Source organism: Phascolarctos cinereus, unplaced genomic scaffold (genome assembly GCF_003287225.1).
Source record: "Phascolarctos cinereus isolate Bilbo 61053 unplaced genomic scaffold, phaCin_HiC Scaffold_1;HRSCAF=81, whole genome shotgun sequence".
Lineage (NCBI taxonomy): Eukaryota > Metazoa > Chordata > Mammalia > Diprotodontia > Phascolarctidae > Phascolarctos > Phascolarctos cinereus.
In genome coordinates this window covers 85,834,808-85,854,061 of record NW_027555514.1, presented here as the reverse complement: position 1 = coordinate 85,854,061, position 19,254 = coordinate 85,834,808, and the positions used below count along the sequence as shown (strand labels likewise).

Here is a 19,254-nt window from a genome sequence, read left to right as displayed (position 1 = left end):
CCTAATTCAGGCCCTTATCACTTCTCAGAAGGACAGCTTCTTAATTGGTTTCCTTGTTTACAATCCCCTTCCTAACCCTGTAACTACCAAAGTAGTGTTCCCAAACTCCTACCCAAGATTCTTTGGTGGCTTCTTAGCTCCTCTAGGATAAAACATAACTTCCTCTTTTGAGTATTTGAAACCTTTCAGGATAACGTACTGTTGTCCAAGACTTCTCCAGAGTGTTGTATCTGTATACCTTACCATCTAGCTTGTAAAATGTACAATTTATTTATAGTCACAAGCTTCTAAAAATCATATATCATTTTGGAAGCCTTTCCAAGTTAGTCAAATAATTATTTACTTTGACCCATCTAGTTTGGACCTGAAACTCCCATGGTTATTGTCTTTGATTTCCATTCTGACTTTTCTTTGTGGATATAGTCAGTCAATGTGATGATAAAGTAACAAGACAGAGTAAATACTTATTATACTATGTTACTAATACTTATACTATAAATACTATTTAAATTCATTCATGTAATTAAAGCATTTTATTCTGTAAAAAACATATATATATATATATAGACTATATATTTACTCTGTTCACATTAGAACCATTTCAGATTGTAAATTTGCAGAAGGAAGGCATTATTCTGTAATTCTTTTTGTATGATACCTAACTGAGTCCCAGGTTAACTGCTAATTAAAAGCTTTATATTTTGTGAACAGCCTTTTTCTTTTTATAGGTGGTATAGGAGTACAAATTATTTCATATAGTTGAATTCTCTAGCATTCCAAATCATAATAATCTTTTACCCTTCTACAGTTAGGCAGTATCCAGTTCTGCTTTTCTGTTTCCATTTGTGGCTACTGGAATAGTTTAAACTAGGTTTTTTTCCCTTCCAAGTGCACTCTGACGAAAGGTGCTGTGCTTGCGCTCTCTCTCTCTCTCTCTCTCTCTCTCTCTCTCTCTCTCTCTCTCTCTCTCTCGCTCTCTCTCATGCCTCCCTCCCTCTCCTCTTCCGTCTCCCTCCTTCCCTCCCCTCCATGCATACACATGTATAGCATTTGTCTTTTATTTGATATCTAAATTCTGCAAGAGGTCACATGGCTTTGGGGTTATCCAAAGAATGGGGCTTTACTTTAGGTATTTAATGAAAATTATAATTATTTATGAATTCTCTGGCTTCATTTTTGTGCATTGCACTAGTGCAAAAGCTTCCACTGCATTGGACATGTGATCTCATACTTAGCATTTTATAGGATACCCCTCTTACAGCTGCTTTCAGTTACTTCCATTAGAGAGTTTATTTTAAGTCCCCCCAAGGATAGACTTTCTCGTTATAGATAAAGTAAAATTTAACAGTGAAGACTTGAATGGCTTCTCCTCATTTGTAAATAAAAATTCTGCTACATTTTTTTTTAAACTTACCTTCAAGGTTGAATCTGGGGAAAATCTACTTATCCTCCTCAACTTTTTCTTGAAGCTAGTTGTTCCTGAAGTAGCAGAATGAAATTTCAGAGAGGAGAACACTATTAGCTTTGAATAAAAATCTCAGACTGCTACAAAAGTGCATTTCTGCTTGGGTTTCTAAGCACTGTGGAATTTGCTGAGAGATTATTTGAATGCTTACAAATTCTATAGATATTTTTAAGCACTCTTCTTTGAATGAACTGAAATGCATTTTGGACCGTAAATATTTCATCCTTTGGAATTTTGATGTTGTTGATCTCTTCCCAAATCATCTTTCCATGTACTGATAATCCATGAGTTATTCAGCACTTTTATATGCACATTCATGTATGTATGTGTGTATATGTATGTGTGCATATATATGCACATGTATATAAATGTTGACTATCTTAAAAGCTATCAGAATTCTTCCTTTCATATTTTAATGTATATTAGATTTTTCTCTTTCAGTGGAACCTTTAAAAATCTCTAACACTCATGTTTTTCTTTAGGCTTAATTATCTTTTAAAAATCTTATTGATACCTTTTATTTGCCTGCAGGTATTATTCTAGATTACCCATTCCAATATATCTCTTAAAAAGTGCTAAGTAAATCTTTATACACTGAGAGACTGTGGTTGAAAATTCTAAGTAGCCCAGAATCTCAAATTCACATTCCAGTAGACTCAACTCAAACCTGTATCCTTTGAACTTATATAAATTGAGTTTTATGCTAGGTAACTTTAAAAATTACCTTTAAAATTTTAGCTCTCTGCAGACATTAAAGGTTGTGTGGCATATTTCATATAAATAAGGATTTGCCCTGAAGCCTAGTTAAAAATCCTGAGGACAGAACTGGATTCTTGTGAGTATAGCGCACTAGTGTATTACTCATTTTATAGAAATTAAGGTGTTTTTTTTTAATCTACTCATATGACTTTTTTTTTATTAATTTGTAAATACTGGCGTAATTTTAGAACGTCTCTTAGGACTAAAGTTTTTATGCACCAGATTCTATTACAAGCCATTCTTTAATTCAGAAGTAAAGCATTTCATTTTATTGATTTTTTCCCCCCATCTTCCTAGTACTCTGTCTTGTGGCCATTTCAGTGCTTATTGGTATCTTAATGCAAGGGGAGCAAAGTGGCAAAGAAGCCATCTGGCAAAAGGTCCAAGTTTGGCTGTTTCGTGTCTGCCTCTACCTGTCATTTTGGCTTCTTCATAGAGTTGGAAATTTTTATTGGGGCTTGAAAAGATGTACTGTTCAGGCATCTATCTCCTTCTTCATGTAGATGTAGAACATATGTCTGTCACTAATTTGGCATTGTGGCATAGTGAAAACAGCACAGCACTGGGCGTCAGGACACCTAGGGTCTAGTTACTGACTATATTCCTAGTAAAATTGGATTAATAATCTTGAAAAATACATCTGAAAGCTGTAGTATTAATTGATCTCTTCCAATTTATCTTCCTGCTCCTCATCTTAGTGTTTACATTGAGCCAGGCAGTTTCGTTATTTGCCTCCGTATGAATATACCTAGAGAAGGCGGAATGAGTCTGTTGGTCACTTGACATCTTTGTCATTATATGTAGATTTTTATTATCTATATTACCAAATAAGGGAAATGGATAAATGCAGGTTTATTTGTCACATGCATAAATAGAACTTGAGAATATGAGATTTCTTTATGAAAAAGGCTTTTCTGTATTTTATTGTTGTATCTGTTGCCACCCATTCGTGTAAAATGAGTGCAAATGCATATGCAAATGAGTAAATCAAACCTGTCGCACTGTCTTGCCATCAGTGATTTTACCATAAAGAAATCTGTAAGGCATAGTACTCTATTTGTTAAACTGACTTAGGGATGTTTTTTCTTCATTTTTTTAGATTCAGTGGGGGGATTTTAATGAATTTTAGGAAGTGTCATTACAAGTTAGGAGCTGCTCTTTTGCCATAGAGTAGTGTAACAACTATTGGTTTGATGCCTAAGGCTGTCATTTTGGATAAGAGGTCCACCCCCCACCCCCACCCAATGTCATTTTAGATCATTTAGAATTATATTGTCTATTCTGGATTCTTGTCCCTGTTTGTCTTCATCCATATCTTGAGACCATTCTTCCATAGAAGCAAGAAAATTCTTCCTGCCTCAGTAAGTGGTTGGCTCACCATCAGTTTTGATTCTTGTTTCTGGAACTCAAACATTTTGTCTTCCGGTCTCTAGATTTTCCGGAACCTTTCTAGCATCTTCGCCTCATTGTTCCATTCTCTCATAGGCCTGAGATCATAGTTGATAGTATAATGGAGCCTGATGTTCTGTTGGCATTTTTAATAGCTATATTATATTACTCATTATTAAGTTGGAAGTTAACTGAAGCCCTCATGATTTTGTCTGTATGAATTGCTGTTCTGGGACTTTTTGTCTTGTTCTTTGACAGTTGAATTTTTGAATCTAATAGAACTTCACATTTCATCCTGCGAAATTTAAGGTTACAGATTTATCCCAGCATTCCTCCCAAATTTGATTTGTCCAAATTATTCACAGAACAAGCCAATGTAACACACATTTATTAATCACCTGTGTTTGTTCAGGGTGCTGGATATACAGAGGAGAAATGAAAAAATTCTGTCCTAAGGGAGCCTCCATTGTCACATAGGAGGGGAGGGAGATCATATTGAAAGAGTCAGAGATCATAAACTACTGTTAACAATTAAAAGAGATTAGAAAAGGTAACCCATGAGTTGAGATTCAGCTAAAGTTCTAAAAGTAGAAGGAAGAGGGAAAGTACAAAGACACAGGGATGTGAAGAGGCAGGTCCTGTGGAGAAAAGGGAGGGAGTGACGTTGGCTGCATTGTAGAATGCATGAAAAGGAATAATATGAAATATACTTGGGAAGATGTCTTGGGTCGGATCATGAAGGGCTTTCAAGTGCCCAAATAAGACCTTTTATTTTAGAGGCAATAGGGAACTGTTGGAACTTTTTGACTAGGGGAAGACTTGATATCTGGTTCTATATGTAGGTTGAAAGAGAAGAATTGAGTAAATGATCAGCAGACAAGTATCTCTTAAGCCCCAATTTAGCAACCAAAACTGGAGACATCATCATAAAAAACGATTATAAATCTATAGAGATCCCCTAAAGATTAACTTCATAATTATAAAGAGTCTCTAAGGAAAAAGTGGAATTTTCCACCGGGACTACATAAATATCTAGGAGAAATAAAGTAGAGATAAAAAATGAATAAAACTCTTGAAGAAAGAATTGGAAGGAGAATTAATAGATAGAAAATAAAGTAATAAAATTCACTCAAGAAATGAAGTCCCTGAAAACCAGAATACACCAAACAATTCAGTGACTCAAAAGGTGGATGTAGTATCAGAACAAAATCAAAAGATTGGAAGAAAAAAAAAGAAAATGTAAGGTATTTGTTATTTAAAAGGAAAAAAACCGACTTGGAAAACAAGCTAAAATATGCGTAATTTTTGGACTCTATAAAAACCATGATTTTTTTTTTAAGGCCACACACTATGTGCTAAGAAATCATTAGCAAAACCTGCTCAGATCACTTTAAACTAGAGGACAAAAAAAGATAGAATCCAGTAGTCTTCTGGAAAGAATCCTATATTGAAGAGTACCGGGATTAGCATAGCCAAAATCAAGCTCAAAGAAAAAATATTGTAAGCACCCTGAAAGAAGCAAGTAAAGTGACAAGGAAATAGTCTAGATCTCCAAGACCCAGAAGCTTCTTCTGAAAAGGAGAAGAGATATTGGATTCTTCATTAGCATTGTAGTACAGAAGTGAGGGCCATCTCCCGTCGTCCTGATTTATGTCTTGCCACTGGATCCAGATGGCTCTTGCATAGCCCACCCTCACTTAAATCCAATTCACTTACAAGTCATGGCATCACCTTCCTGATGTCGTGGTCTTCTTTGAGAATGAAGGACAAACAAGTAGCATTGAAAAACCAATACCTGAGAACATTCCCAAAAGCAAAAATCTAAGCTTACAAACAAGAATAATGTAACCCAGAACTGCGCATAATACTAGACGGGGATAAAAAAATTGTTAATGTAGTAGAAGACATTCAAGTATTCCTGATGAAAAGACCAGAGAAGGAAGAAGGAAGGAACTTTGAAATACAAACACATGTACAAAAATATTTATAGCAGCTCTTTTTGTGGTGGCAAAGAATTGGAATTTGAGGCGATGCCCATCAATGGGGGAACGGCTGAACAATCTGTGGTATATGAACGTAATGGAATACTGTTGTGCTGTAAGAAATGATGAGCAGGCAGACTTCAAAAAAACCTGGAAGGACTTCTACAAACTGATGCTGAGTGAAATGAGCGGAACCAGGAGAATGCTGTACATGGCAACAGCCACATTGTGTGATGACTGACTTTGATAAACTTAACTCTTCTCAGCAATACAAGGATCTAAGACAACTCCAAAAGACTCATGATAGAAAATGCTATCCACGTCCAGAGAAAGAACTATGGAGTTTGAATGCAGATTGGAAGCATACTATTTGCTCTCCCCTTTTTGTTTTTGTTTGTTTTGTTTCTTCTTTCTCATGGTTCCTCCCATTCATTCTGATTCTTCTTTACAACATGACTAATATGAAAATATGTTTAATAAGAATGTGTATGTAGAGCATATATCAGATTGCATGCTGTCTTGGGGAGGAGGTAGGAGAGAGAGGTGGAGAAAATTTTAAACTCAAAAGCTTATGGAAGTGAATGTTGAAAACTAAAAATAAATTAATTTAAAATTAAAAAAAAAGAAATGCAAACACAGGACTCTAGAGAAATTTATAAAGTAAACTTATTTGAGCAACTAAAAGAAGCTGTTGTGGTAACATTCTAACAAGAGGAAAAGAAAAAAGTGTTCCCTTAAAAGTTTAGTGTCTTCAAAGGGTATCAAGGGAATTGAATTTTAAAAACCAGATCTCTTGGGTGGGGCATAAGACTGAAAAGGGGAAAGAAAAGACAAAAGGAAGGAAGAGATGGAGCTTGTTCTTTTTTATAATCAGGGTTCACAAGAATATACAGAATAGAGTATATAACCATGGAGGATGGGATAGAGTGGAATGGGCATCAGATGTTGGTGATGGTGATAGTAATAGAACATGTGGAGCTCCTACTATGTGGCAAACACTGTGCTAAAAATTTCAAATGTCTCATTTGATCCTCACAAGAGCCCTGGGATATAGGTGTTATTATCCCCATTTTACATTTGGGGAAATTGAGGCAAACATGTGATTTGTCCAGTGTCACGCATCTAATAAAGGGTCTGAGGTCATATTTGAACTTAGGTCTTCTTTGGCTAAGAAAGGGCTAAGAGCCCAGTGCTCTTAGCTACTGCACCATCCAACTCCCTCTCAGATGAACTTCAATTTGTTGAAGCAAAGGAGGGTTTAACGTGCAGAGTTTGGTATTGAACTATATCATGCTCAACAGGAGAACAAGCAGGGATTGGGGACAGGCATCAGGAGTGGAGGCAGAGAGATGGTGGTTAAGAGACAGCATACTATTTAGAAGGGAGTACTCACAGGCAAAACAAATTTCTTGAACCTATAGGGGTAGATTAAGGGCAATGGATAAAAGTTAAGAACCACAATTTAAAGTAGTGCTTTAATTTGCCTTTAAGACAGGGAATGGCTGAACAAATTGTGTGATGTAAATTTAATGAAATATTGTGCTACAGCACGATTTCAGAGAATTCTGGGTAGTATGAACTGACATAGAATGATGTGAGCAGAACCAAAAGAGCAATTTATACAAGGACAACAACATTGTAAAGAAAAAAATACACTGAGAGACAGTAATGACCAACTGTATCTCCAAAAGACCTACCATGAGACCTGTCATCTACCTGTTCACAGAGAGATGTGTACAACATGCAGAGCCGTACATTTTTGGACATGGCCACTCTATTAATTCATTTTCCTTGACTGTTTGTTACAAGGTTTGGGTTTTTCCCTCTTTCTATTTTTAATTGTTAAGGAGAAGAGTAGGGCAAAAAGGTTAGCAGTAGTGATGCCCAGGAAGAAAAAGAGAGCCATTTTAACATTTTTTAAATGCAAAGAAGAGAACAAAAGAAAGCTAAATAAGGAAGCACAGATAATCAAGGCAGTTTTAAAAGTAATATGTAGAAATTATTATATAATTTTTTAAAGAAAGCCTAATAACATTGCAATTTGTAGTTTTATGTAGTCTCTGTTGCTGTTATGCTTAGAAGTGTTAGTTTCTGGTGTTTAAAAAAACCTCGTAAAGAAAAATATACAGTATAAATATGCAGTTAATAAGTAGCACATAGAAAGTAAATATAAGGCTGTTTGGGAAGGAGGACACTGGGTGGGGGGAGAGAGGGAGTGTGTGTGTGCGCGTGGGTGTGTATGTGAGAGAGAGAGAGAGAGAGTAAGAGAGAGGGAGATCAGTAAAGGCTTCCTGCAGAAGATGGTCCCTGAGCTGCATTTTAAAAGAAAAGAAGGGCTGAGCTGGAGGTGGAGGGAAGAAGGGAGTGCGTTTCAGGCATGGTGGATGCATAGTGGGAAGGTAGAGACAGGAGATAGAGTGCCCTGTGTAAGGATCAAATTGAGGGCCACTTTGCCTGGATTGTAGAATGAGGGAGAAGTAATGAATTCCAGTGAAGTGAAAAAGATAAGTTGGTGCCAGGTTTTTTGTATATGACTTTAAAAACTTAACAGGGGACTTTATATTTTATTTTAATTGGAAACCATTGTAGTTGATTAAGTAGTGCTAGTCCCCTAGTTAGATCAGTACTTATAGTACTTGGCAAGAAAAGCTTGAGGCAAGCAAGACTCATTAAGAGACTGTTGCTGTAATCTAGCCTACATGTTACCCAATCTTCTTGCTTATATCTCCACAACATCTCTCTTATCTGTTCCCTTCTCTCTATCCATACAGCCACTACCCTAGTTTAGGCTACTTCATCTCTTTGTAGTATCCTCATAATTCGTCTTTCTGCCTTGGCTCTTCCCTTCTCTGTCTGACAGTAAACATTTAGTAAGCACCTACATATGGCAAGCACTGTCCTAAACTCTGGGGCTGCATCAAAAAGTAAAAGATAGTCTTCTTTCAAGAAGTTTGCAACATACAAGCCACTATGTACAAACAGGATATGTACATAAAAATTGGAAATAATAATGATAATAGCTAACATTTATAAAGCCTTTGCTCTTTGTCAGGCACTATCAACAGAGGAAAGATGTTCTCAAGGACTGGGACAGGCTTCCTGTAGAAGGTAGAATTTCAGCATGGACTTGAAGGGAGCCAGGAAGCTCTGTCGTCTACACGGTGCTGGAAATGATATTTCTAAAGCACCCTTTTTGTCACTTCCCCAGTAATCTTTAGTAGGTTCTCTTCTCTTTTACCCCAAAGATCAAATACAGACTTTTCTGTTTGACATTTAAATCTTTCACAACCTACCCCCTTCTAATTTTCCACTTTTCTTGTATATTACAGCCCTTCGTGTACTTTATGGTATACTTTATGATCCAGAATTACTGGCCTACTTGCTATTCCTTACATATAATAACATGATATTCCACTTCCTATCTCCGTGCCTGGAACACACTCTTTTATCACTTCTGCCTCTTTCAATCTCTGCTTTCTTTTAAACTTGAACTAAAACACCACATTCCAGGGAGGCTTTCCTGGTCCCCAAACTGCTAGTGCCTTCTCCTTCAAGGCTACACATGTCTCCTTTATCAGAGTGTAAGCTTATTGAAAGCAAAGGCTATATTCTTTTTTCTTTGTATTCCTAGCACTTAGCGCAGTGACTTTATGAAATCATGATATCCAGTCTCTTTTTATTATAAATGAGGAACCTGAGATGCAGAGAGGTTGAGTGTCTTGTCCAAGTCCCATGTGGTTGTTGTAGAGGTTGTTGCACAGTAGGTTGCAGAGCTGGGATTCGAACCAAGGTTCTCAGGCTACAAGTCCAGCATTCTTTTCATAATGCCATATCCTCCAACGTAGGGAAATTTGAAGGTTGAAGGATTGATGGGTTTTGTTGGAAAGACCCTAAGTTCCATTTGGACAAGATTAGTTTGAGATTCCCTCAGGATATCCATTTGGAGATGTCTGATAACTGGTGATGTCAGGGTGAACCTCAGGAGATATTAGGGCTGTATGTATAGATGTGGAAGTCATATGCACAAGAATCATTGAGCTTATGAGTTGAGATGTGAGAGAGAGACAGAGTCAGACCCACACCTGAGCCTTCTGGGATGGGGGTGGAATCCACCTACTTTTAAAGCATGCATGGATGATAATCCAGTAAAGGAAATTAAGAAGTAGTCAGACAAGTAGAAGAGCTGGAATGAGCAGTGTCATGAAAATCCAGATAGGAGAGTGTACCAGAGGGAGGAAGTAGGTTGGGGTGACTGGAGGAGGGACCTGATAAAGGGGTCTAGGGAAGATCTTAATAGGAGTGACTGGGAGGTAGAATGGGGTCTAGATGGGATCGAGGGTGGGAAGTGAGATAGGGAGGTAACAGACAATGAAAGTTGTTCTGGGTCAGAGGTAACAGAATTGGAAGATTGAGTGTAGCCACAATCAAAGTAGTCACAATGATGAAAGGCCAGTTGAGAGGATTAGTGGCATGATGCCTCAGGCAAACGCCTAGACTTGGCCTTGTGGGGAAAGAGTGGGTCCAACTAGAAGTTATCTAATCCAGTATTTTTATTCTTCTTTAATTATGTTACCATGTTTGCTGCTTTTTCTCTTACAAACATTTTCACTTCAAGCTTCCTGTACCACCCCTCTTCTTTCTAGAGAGTATTTCTCCTCCTAATTTGAGAAAATCAAAACAAACTGTCATAAGTGCCTTTTCCTCTTTGTGGAACACAGTTCTTCAAAACTTTGGTTTATGTTCCCCTATTTTCTCCTCCTTTGCCCCTGGTCTCTTATGAGAAGGTCTTTCTCATTGCTGATGCCAGCATCTTTCCTCTGTTTGTACTCTTGGTCATATCCCCATCCATTTCATGGGATCATAGAACTATACAGAAGAAACTCCAGATATCACGTAGCTCCTTTGTTTAAAAGAATTGGAAACTGAGGCACTCAGGGAGATTAAATGACTTGCCCAAAGTCACAAAAATGTTAAGCATCAGAAGTGGAATACCAACTGAGGTTGTCTGACTCTAAAGAGTTGGGTATTATTCCTTCCCCCTATGATATTAATCCTCTTCCTATCTACTGACTCCTACCTAGTTACTTTGTGAAGACACCTGGGTCTCTGGTCTGTCCTTGAGAAACTTTGACTTCACTCTACTATTCTCTCAAAGCTCTTGTCCTGTTTCTTTCCTTTCATCGGCCATCTACACTCCTTACTTCTGTTTCCTCTTTTCTCATTCACTGCTCCAACCCCTCCTGCTCTGACTTCTGACCTCACCACTCAACATGTCATCTTTGTGGTTACCAGTTATCTTTTAACTGCTGAATACAGTGACCTTTTCTTCACTGTAATTTCTTTTGTTCTTTCATTATTTGAAACTTTTGACTATTTCTGTTGGATACTGTATCTTTACTAGGTTTTCATGACAGTGCTCTTTTCTAGGTCTTCTGCCTGTGTGATGAATGAAAGATAAAATAACTGTCTCCTTTATTGGATCATAATCCACTCCCTACTCTCTAAATTATGAGACCCTCAAGGCTCAGTCCTAACTCCTTCTTGATAATTTTTGGGTCCAGTTATCTATGCAGATGGCTTCCAGATGTGTATGTCTGGCCCTTATCTCTTTGAGCTCCAGTTCTGCATGACTTACTGCTGTTGAACATCTCCAATTGAATATTCAGTAGGCAAAGCAAACTAAACATGTCCAAAGTGAAATTCTTCATTTCTCCCTAGTCATAGTCTTCCTCTAAACTTTCCTGTTTTTGTTGAGAGCACTGCCGTCTTTCCAGTTACATAATTTCTAGGTTCATAATTGCTATAAATCCCAACTCCTCTCTCTTCCAAATGCCTACCCATAACCAATCGCTTGTAAAGTCATGCCAATTTTACCTCTGTCGCTTATTTTCCCCCCATTTTCTTCCCTTAAGTTACAAAAACCATTGTCTTATTTCAGGCCATCATTACCTCTTATTGTAGTATCTCCCTTATTTGTCTGCCCATTCCTAGATTTTGACTTTTTTAGTCTAAAAGCTCAAGACTGACCCTATCACTGGCCTGTTCAGGAATCTTCAGTGATTTCCTGTTTCTTCTGGAATAAAATGGAAAGTCCTCGGCTTGTCATTTATAACCCTTCTTTTTCCAGCTTGCCTGTCCTGATTTATAGTCCATTTTACCCCCTTTCACATACTCTGCCTTCCAGCCAACCTGGCTTACATACTTTTCCTCAAGTGTGTCATTCCATCCATTTCTTGGCACGAGTAGGATGGTCCTAATGCCTGAAATGCGCTCCCATCTTACCCCTTACATCTTAGTTTTCCCAGCTTAATTCAAAATTCACCTCACTTGTGTTCACTCTTTTCTGAAATTTTCATATTTTTACTTATTTGTTTACATGGTATGTCCCTCAGTCTCTGCTTTTGTAAAATGAAGCAGTTGGGACTAGAAGATCTCTAAAATCTTCCAATTCTAATTACTTAATACAAGTCTGAATCTCTAAATAGTGTCCTTAATAGTTTAGTTATTTAAAAAGACTTTTTCCTTAATTTACTAAGTATGTAACTAATGGGACAGGTCACTTAAACACCCTGAGCCTCAGTTTTCTCATCCTTAAAATGAGGTAATAATAATACCTACCTTATACGGTTGTTGTCAGGACCAACTGAGATAATGTACATGTGTAAAATTCTTTGTAAACCATAAAATGTGCTGTGCATATGTTAGCTACTATTGTTGTCAGTCAAACCATTTTGTATTCACTAAATATTTATGGTATTTTGTTTTTTTTTAAATTATATACATTTTCAAAAATATCCATATGGTTTTATTAAATATTTTTAATTTTATTATTTTACAAATTGATTTTTTTTCCTTTGACTAAAGCTGTTTCATTTCTATAGCTTAGGGTTGACTAAATAGATGGCAAAGAATAACGTGGTTTAAGAAGATAAATGTCAGGAGCATTTTCTAAAGTAGACATCCAGCCTTTTGGATTAATAGGAAAGAAGGTCAATAATTGCATGGATTTCAATAAGCTTGAGAAAAGTAGTATTCCTGTGGTGCAACAATGATATTAAAACATTGAATTTTCTTCTAGATGTACTATTTAATATTGTGGCATCATTGCCCATTTTAATTGCTTACTTATACAGATTATCAAAAATAATTGGTAAGTCAATTAATATTTTTAGACAAAAGCTTTATATTCTGTGTAAGTATCTTAGAAGTGTTGGTAAATTTTCATGCTTTTTCATAACTTAATTTTATTTTTTTTCTTTGTTTTTTAGGTTCCTCCAGAATTTCCACAGCATACTCCTGGGCCTGTTCCTACCAATTTCAATCAGCCCCCACGGCTTCCTCTCCAGGACCAATGGAGAGCCCCACCACCTCCCCAGGACAGAGACCATTTCTTCTTAGGAGGTACATCAATAAGAAATTATGTGATTTTTGAGTAAGATTATTAATATAATAAGTCTACTAGTTATGTTCATAGTATTAAATTCATTACCTGTAGATATATTTTGTTTGAATTCAGTTCAACCAAACATCAGCATCTGGAAATTTTTTTTAATTACAGGTTGTTCAGCCTTACTCCAGTAGCATCAGTTGAAGAGAGTTTTATTTGGGATCTGAAATTTATAGGGTGTTAAACAAGAAAGAGATGAGTTGATAGAAAATATCCAGTAATTTTTCATTTTGTTTATATTTTTAAAATAAAATTTTCATTTCCATTCAAGGAGTATAAACATTCAAATGTATGATCAAGAAAAAATGAATTACATAAGGCAATATAGAACCTTTAAAGAAAAAGTAACAGAAGAGTAATTACAGTAATATGTTAAGCTGTCTATTTGAATTTAATTAGTTTATACTGATTATTTTGAAAGAAGAAAATACTTAGTGACATTATTTGGTAGGAAAGGGGAAAATTTATACCTTTTGAGTCTGAATTGAACCTTCAGTCCTATAGGGTCAATAGTTAAACATAATTCTGTTTCGTCTTAAGATAGTACTAAGAAGTTCATATTCCTATCAAGAAGATAATATGCTTGTAATATCATTTAGTTTCAGGAGAACCAAGGTTCCCGAGCCATCCTTTGTTTGAGCAACGAAGTCCCCCTCCACCGCCACCACCTCCCACGATTCTTAATAGTAGTCATCCTGTTCCTACCCAGAATCCCTTGCCTTTTACTCAGCCTGGACCAGCTTTTAATCAACAGGGACAGCAACCAGTATTTCCCAGAGAAAGGCCTGTAAGACCAAACATTCAGCCTCCAGGTCCAGTGGGGATTCTTCACTTCAACCAACCGGGCTCCGCAAATACACGGCCTTTCATTCCTCCCAGACAACCATTCTTACCTGGCCCAGGACAGCCATTTCTTCCAACACACACACAGCCTAATATGCAGGTATGGAAGATGAGTAAAACTAACTTCATTTAAAACAAATATAGGCAAATATGACATTTAGAGCCATATGGGGCTTGTTGTGGACATTGGGAAAATGATTAGCCTAATAATAAGAAAACTAAATCTTATTAGTACATTATTTGCTGTGCTTATAAAAGTAAAATCTGTGTCCCTATAATTTAACTATTGCAAGGAGTATTTGAAAATCAAAAGCAATGACTTCCTTTGGAAATGAACAAGTTAATGTTAAGATTTTATTTTACTGCAGATTAAATTAAAAATTTTTGTATTCAGTTCACCACTGTAATGATTTCTTAAGTTAATTCTGGGAGGATTGTGAAGTTATTATTTAAAATTACATTCCGAAAGGGTATACTGGAAAGATTTGTATATATTCTGGACAAGAAATGTTGGTGATGCTATTCATTTACTGTTATTATTTGAAAGTCTTGAGTGCCCTCTGCTGATAAAAATGAATCTTGAATTTGTTACAATGTTCTGTATTTATAGGGCCTCTCTTACAGAAGAATCTTCTTTTTTTTCTTTAAGCACACTCTGAAAATATCAGAGAGAGATGATATGTTTGGTTTCTAGGAGTTCAACCTCTCAGCACGTTTTATAGATTCAACAGGCATAGATACTGAAGAATGAAATTTATCTTATTTGAAGAAGAACCAACTTTAGTAATACTAATGTAGGGATAATTATTATTAAATTTTAAGGTAGTAGTCTGGCATAATGATAGTCTATTACAATCATCATAGCAAATCTTAAAAATGAAGCTTCATTAAGATCATCCAAAATTTGTCCCAATAGATTGGCTTTTTCTAAGAAATTGATGTTAGAGTATAGTAAGTACAAATATGTATCTTAAATTGTTTTCCTTCTTTTTTTCATTGAATTATGAAGGGACCCTTGCATCCTCCATTACCACCACCACATCAACCCCAGCCTCAGCCTCAACAGCAGCAGCAGCCCCAACATCAACAACAACAGCCCCAGCATCAGCCACAACATCATCAGCATCAGCCCCAACACCAGCCCCCGCTTCAGCCCCAACACCAACCTCCTCACCAACCTCCACATCAGCCTCCACCCCAGCATCAGCCTCCACACCAGCCCCAACATCAACCCCAGCACCAACCTCAGCACCAACCACCACACCAGCCTCAGCACCAACCTCAGCAGCATCAGCCTCAGCATCAGCATCACCATCACCTTTCTGTCCCACCACCACCTCTGATGCCCATGTCTCAGCCACCATTTAGGCCTCACATGCAGACTTCTCAGCCCCAGCAAAATAACAATAGAATGCAGTGCCCTCAGCGACAGGGTCCAAGACATGTAAGTATAAATCAATATTTTGAATTCTTTTTTAGGTCATATAATTTAAAATAATAGCTTTTCTGCTATAATTTAAGATAGTCATTGATATACAAACTTCTGTTACGTTTCTCCTAACTAGATTTCCCACCCTATCTACCCTTTGATGACGTTCAGGAAACTGACGGCTTCAGTTGTGTGTGTGCACGTGCATGTGCACTTATATATATGTATATGTTCATTTCGCATATGTGTATGTAGATATAACACACCATACATGTACATATACACATACTTTTTCTGAAGAAAAAATAATACTTTTATGGTTATTTTGTTTCAGCTTCAGATTTTTTAAAGAATGGCTGTATATGGAGAGATAGGTACAAAAAAATATATTATTAGAAAGCTTTTGTATACTTTTTAGAGAGTCTCCATATTTGTTTAAGGTTTACAGTTTTGAACACTTTTTCTCTGCATACAAAACAATACAAACATTTCTTCGTAAATAAAAGGTCAATATTAACAATTCTTACTTCTGGAAGAACTGATAGTGTGCAAAAGGAGAGAAGGCTATTGGATTTCCTGTGTCAGGAACAAGAAGCAGGGTGGTTAATGGAAGAATACTGAGCTTCCTCAGAGGTGCCTGGGTTCTAGTCTTAGATCTGACAGAGATTTGTTGTTGCCTTTTTTTTTTTAAAGTATTGGACCACCTTGAGCTATAGTTTTATCATTTATGCCTGTTCTTTAAAAGCTGCCCCTTTATCCCTTCAGTGAATCTTGTGGGGCTGTAATGAGAAGACATTGTTAAGCTCCATAACTTTTTTTAAACAGTGGTAGATTTTCTGAGTTCTGTATATAAAATACGCAACCTGAATAATCTAAGAGCTCAGCAGCCCTTAAACATCTGCTATGTTATAGGCACTGAAAATACCTGTATAAACTTTACTATTCCTATTCCCATTGGTTAAAAAATGCTATTTCACAGAGTTTCCCATCTCCCTCAGGAATCTTCTAGAAACACCCTTTATTTGTATAACCGTTGTCATTATTAGGATCAGAGAGATCTAGAGATTAAATTGACTTCATTTTACAGAAGGGGAAACTAAGGCCCAGGGAGGTTGTGATTTTTGCAGGGGTCTCACAGGTAGCAGTCACAGAGGTGGGATTCAAATCTAGATCATCTAACTCCAGACTCAGAGCTCTTTGTACAGTACAGTGCTTCCTCCTAAGATATAATCCCTATCCTGAGCCTTCCTTCTATCCTCAGATATCCTCTACTCACCTTTGTTATTCATGTGTGTGTGTGTATGTGTTTTCCATTTTGAAGTATGTCCTTCAAAGCAGTGATATCAAACTCAAATAGAAATGAGGGGACGGCTAAACTGTTCATAAACATCTCTGCAGGCTGTATCATGATGTAGAAAACCACATTTTAATATAATCTTATGTTTATTTTGTTAAATATATCTCAGTTATATTTTAATGTGGTTCAGGCCATACTCAGTGTTTTTGGCTCATGCTGTGGGCTGTGTATTTGACACCCATCTTTGGAGTATTTTTCCTCTTCTAAGAAACATACCTTCTTGGAAAATTGCCATGTGTACTGAATGCTTTTTGTTTGTTTTTTGCCGGTATCAGTGGCCATTTTGTTAAAATACTTATCCATCAATGAGGTTTACTTCTTATGATAGTGAACTTTTTTTTTCATACTAAATGAAGTTTAAATCACATGTTTAAAGCTGACAAATTAGCTTTTCCAATTTAGATAGAAGTATGAGACCATCATAGAGAACATCTATACTGGCTGGTCTGTCACTCTGGTTACCATTGTCTTTCTTGCTGCAGCTGTCAGCTGGTACTGCATAAGTTTTAAAAACATAGCTGGAAATCCCTTGCTTGCATAGAATTACAAAATATTTATGTGCTTCATTAGGTCAGATATTTCAGAATTTGGGGTAAATTATAGTGTGAACAGTGGGGTTGGGGGTTAGGAGAATCTACTCTGATTGTAGTATTGTTTTCTTGTTTATGTACATTTTTTGTTCTTTTTCACCAGTATCTATTTCTGATTAGAAATTATCTTTTTTCTTATGACAGAATGCAGCTTCACAGAATGTTGTCAAGCGGCCAATTCAGCAAATGCAGCCAACTGCTCCAAGAAATAGCAATTTGCGTGAATTACCAATAGCACCATCCCATGTTATAGAAATGAGTAACAACCGTTGCTCTGCTACACCTGCAGCACAAGTGAAACCAATTACAAGTACCCCACCCCCTTCAAGATCTGTTGTAGGTGTCAGGGCCCCACAGGGAAAGACTGAAATGAAAGTTAAACCAGTCAGCCCAGTGGTTCAAGCTAAAGTAGAAGTGAAAACAGAACCAGAGGTAAGACTTTTGTTTTTATACATTTTTCTCTCTCAAACCCCAAACCTCATATTTATCTATATTCAGTTCTTCTCTGTCTTGCTTTCCACAAAAAGACCCTGCCACTTTTTCCTGGACTATGGTTCATGCGTTAGTCTCTTCCTTTCCTGTTATTTATCTCTTGGCCTTCTACCCATTGAGCTATGACAAGCTTACTAATCACTAGAACTAATTTCTGTCTTTACTGCTTTCCTGTATTCTTTTTATTCAGTTTTCAAACTGACTTCCCTAGGAGTGGTTCTGTCAAAGCAGAATGAATACCTAGGTAGTTTCGATTGTGCCATTCACTCTCAGACTACTCTGGCTTCCTGTCACATGGCTAAGGCCTCAACCTCTAGGCTTTTCCCTTCTGCTCCCCTGCAAAGGCTTACTTCTGCAGGCAGATCTCCTTTCATTATGTACCCTGTGCATGGAAATCCTTTGTGTATGCAATTTGTAAATTCCCTCCTTTGTTTAACTACCCCATGAAATTCTTTTTTCATAAAGTTAAAGGATCATAGATGGGAGAGCTGGAAGGAGCCTTAGAAACCATCTAGTCCAAACTCCCCTCATTTACATTTCTTTCCTGACTATTATAATTGGAAATGAATTGGTGATAATATTCTCTAGCTTCACTTTCTCCAAGTTTGTAATTCTTTTCAATCACTGTAGACCATATCAAATAACACACCTTTCATCTATATGTAACTATTCCATTTGATTCCCATATTTGTCCTGTATTTGGTTTTTATGTCTTATTTTTGTGTATTGTCACACCTAACATAGTTTTAGCCACCAGTTAGTTACTTGGTTAAAGAAAAAGTTATTGATGATATTTATGTAGCTAAGTAATGTACAAAAGGAATAAATACGGTATAAAATGAATGACCTCAAGATTCCAAATTTGGAATTTGATATACCCTATGAATTTAATCTTGCTTGCTGATTTATTTATTTACAGGGAGGAGATAGGGTGATTTGGGGGGTTATAGGATTTACTTAATTTGGAGGGGCAGACATAGGTGTAGTTATGTTGGACCAGTCTTTAGATGAGGAAAGTAGTTGATGTATTTTTAACTTTTAATTTAGTAACATTTATATGCATTTGCCAAGTTAAGTGCCAGGGCACTTTGAATGAGACCAGTAGCTTCTAAAAGTCATTTGAAATTTGTCCTGCTGACACAGTTAAATTTCTGTTTCTTTTCAGAGATGTCTGGTGACATCATTTCAAGGCTAGCACCAAGAATAATGTATGAACAATGTTCAATATCTTTGGAATTCGAGACTCTAGGAAGCTACTAAAATTCTTTTTTTTCCCCTTAGCCTAGAGCTTTGGCAATCTGTAATGCTTTTTGAGCTTTGTTGATCTTATGATATCCAGTTAATATTTTTGTATTTTGCTAGTGACTTTAATTTGGCTCACATGAATGAGAATCATCTTTTTTGGTTAAAAAAATTCTCTAAGGACCTATTATAGCAATTTTATGGTACTTATCAGAGATCCAAAAACATAATTTTCAGAGTTAAATTGTTCTATACACAT

General features: G+C 36.6%; 1 protein-coding gene across 1 annotated transcript in view; it reads left to right on the top strand.

The window, feature by feature from the left end:
* The window catches only part of RBM33 (RNA binding motif protein 33), a 179,132-nt gene that overhangs the window by 89,175 nt on the left and 70,703 nt on the right, over positions 1–19,254 (top strand). Inside the window, 4 exon segments of the mRNA XM_021009622.2 lie at positions 12,864–12,996; positions 13,642–13,985; positions 14,895–15,329; positions 17,406–17,693. Of these exon segments, the coding sequence (XP_020865281.1) occupies positions 12,864–12,996; positions 13,642–13,985; positions 14,895–15,329; positions 17,406–17,693 (1,200 nt within the window).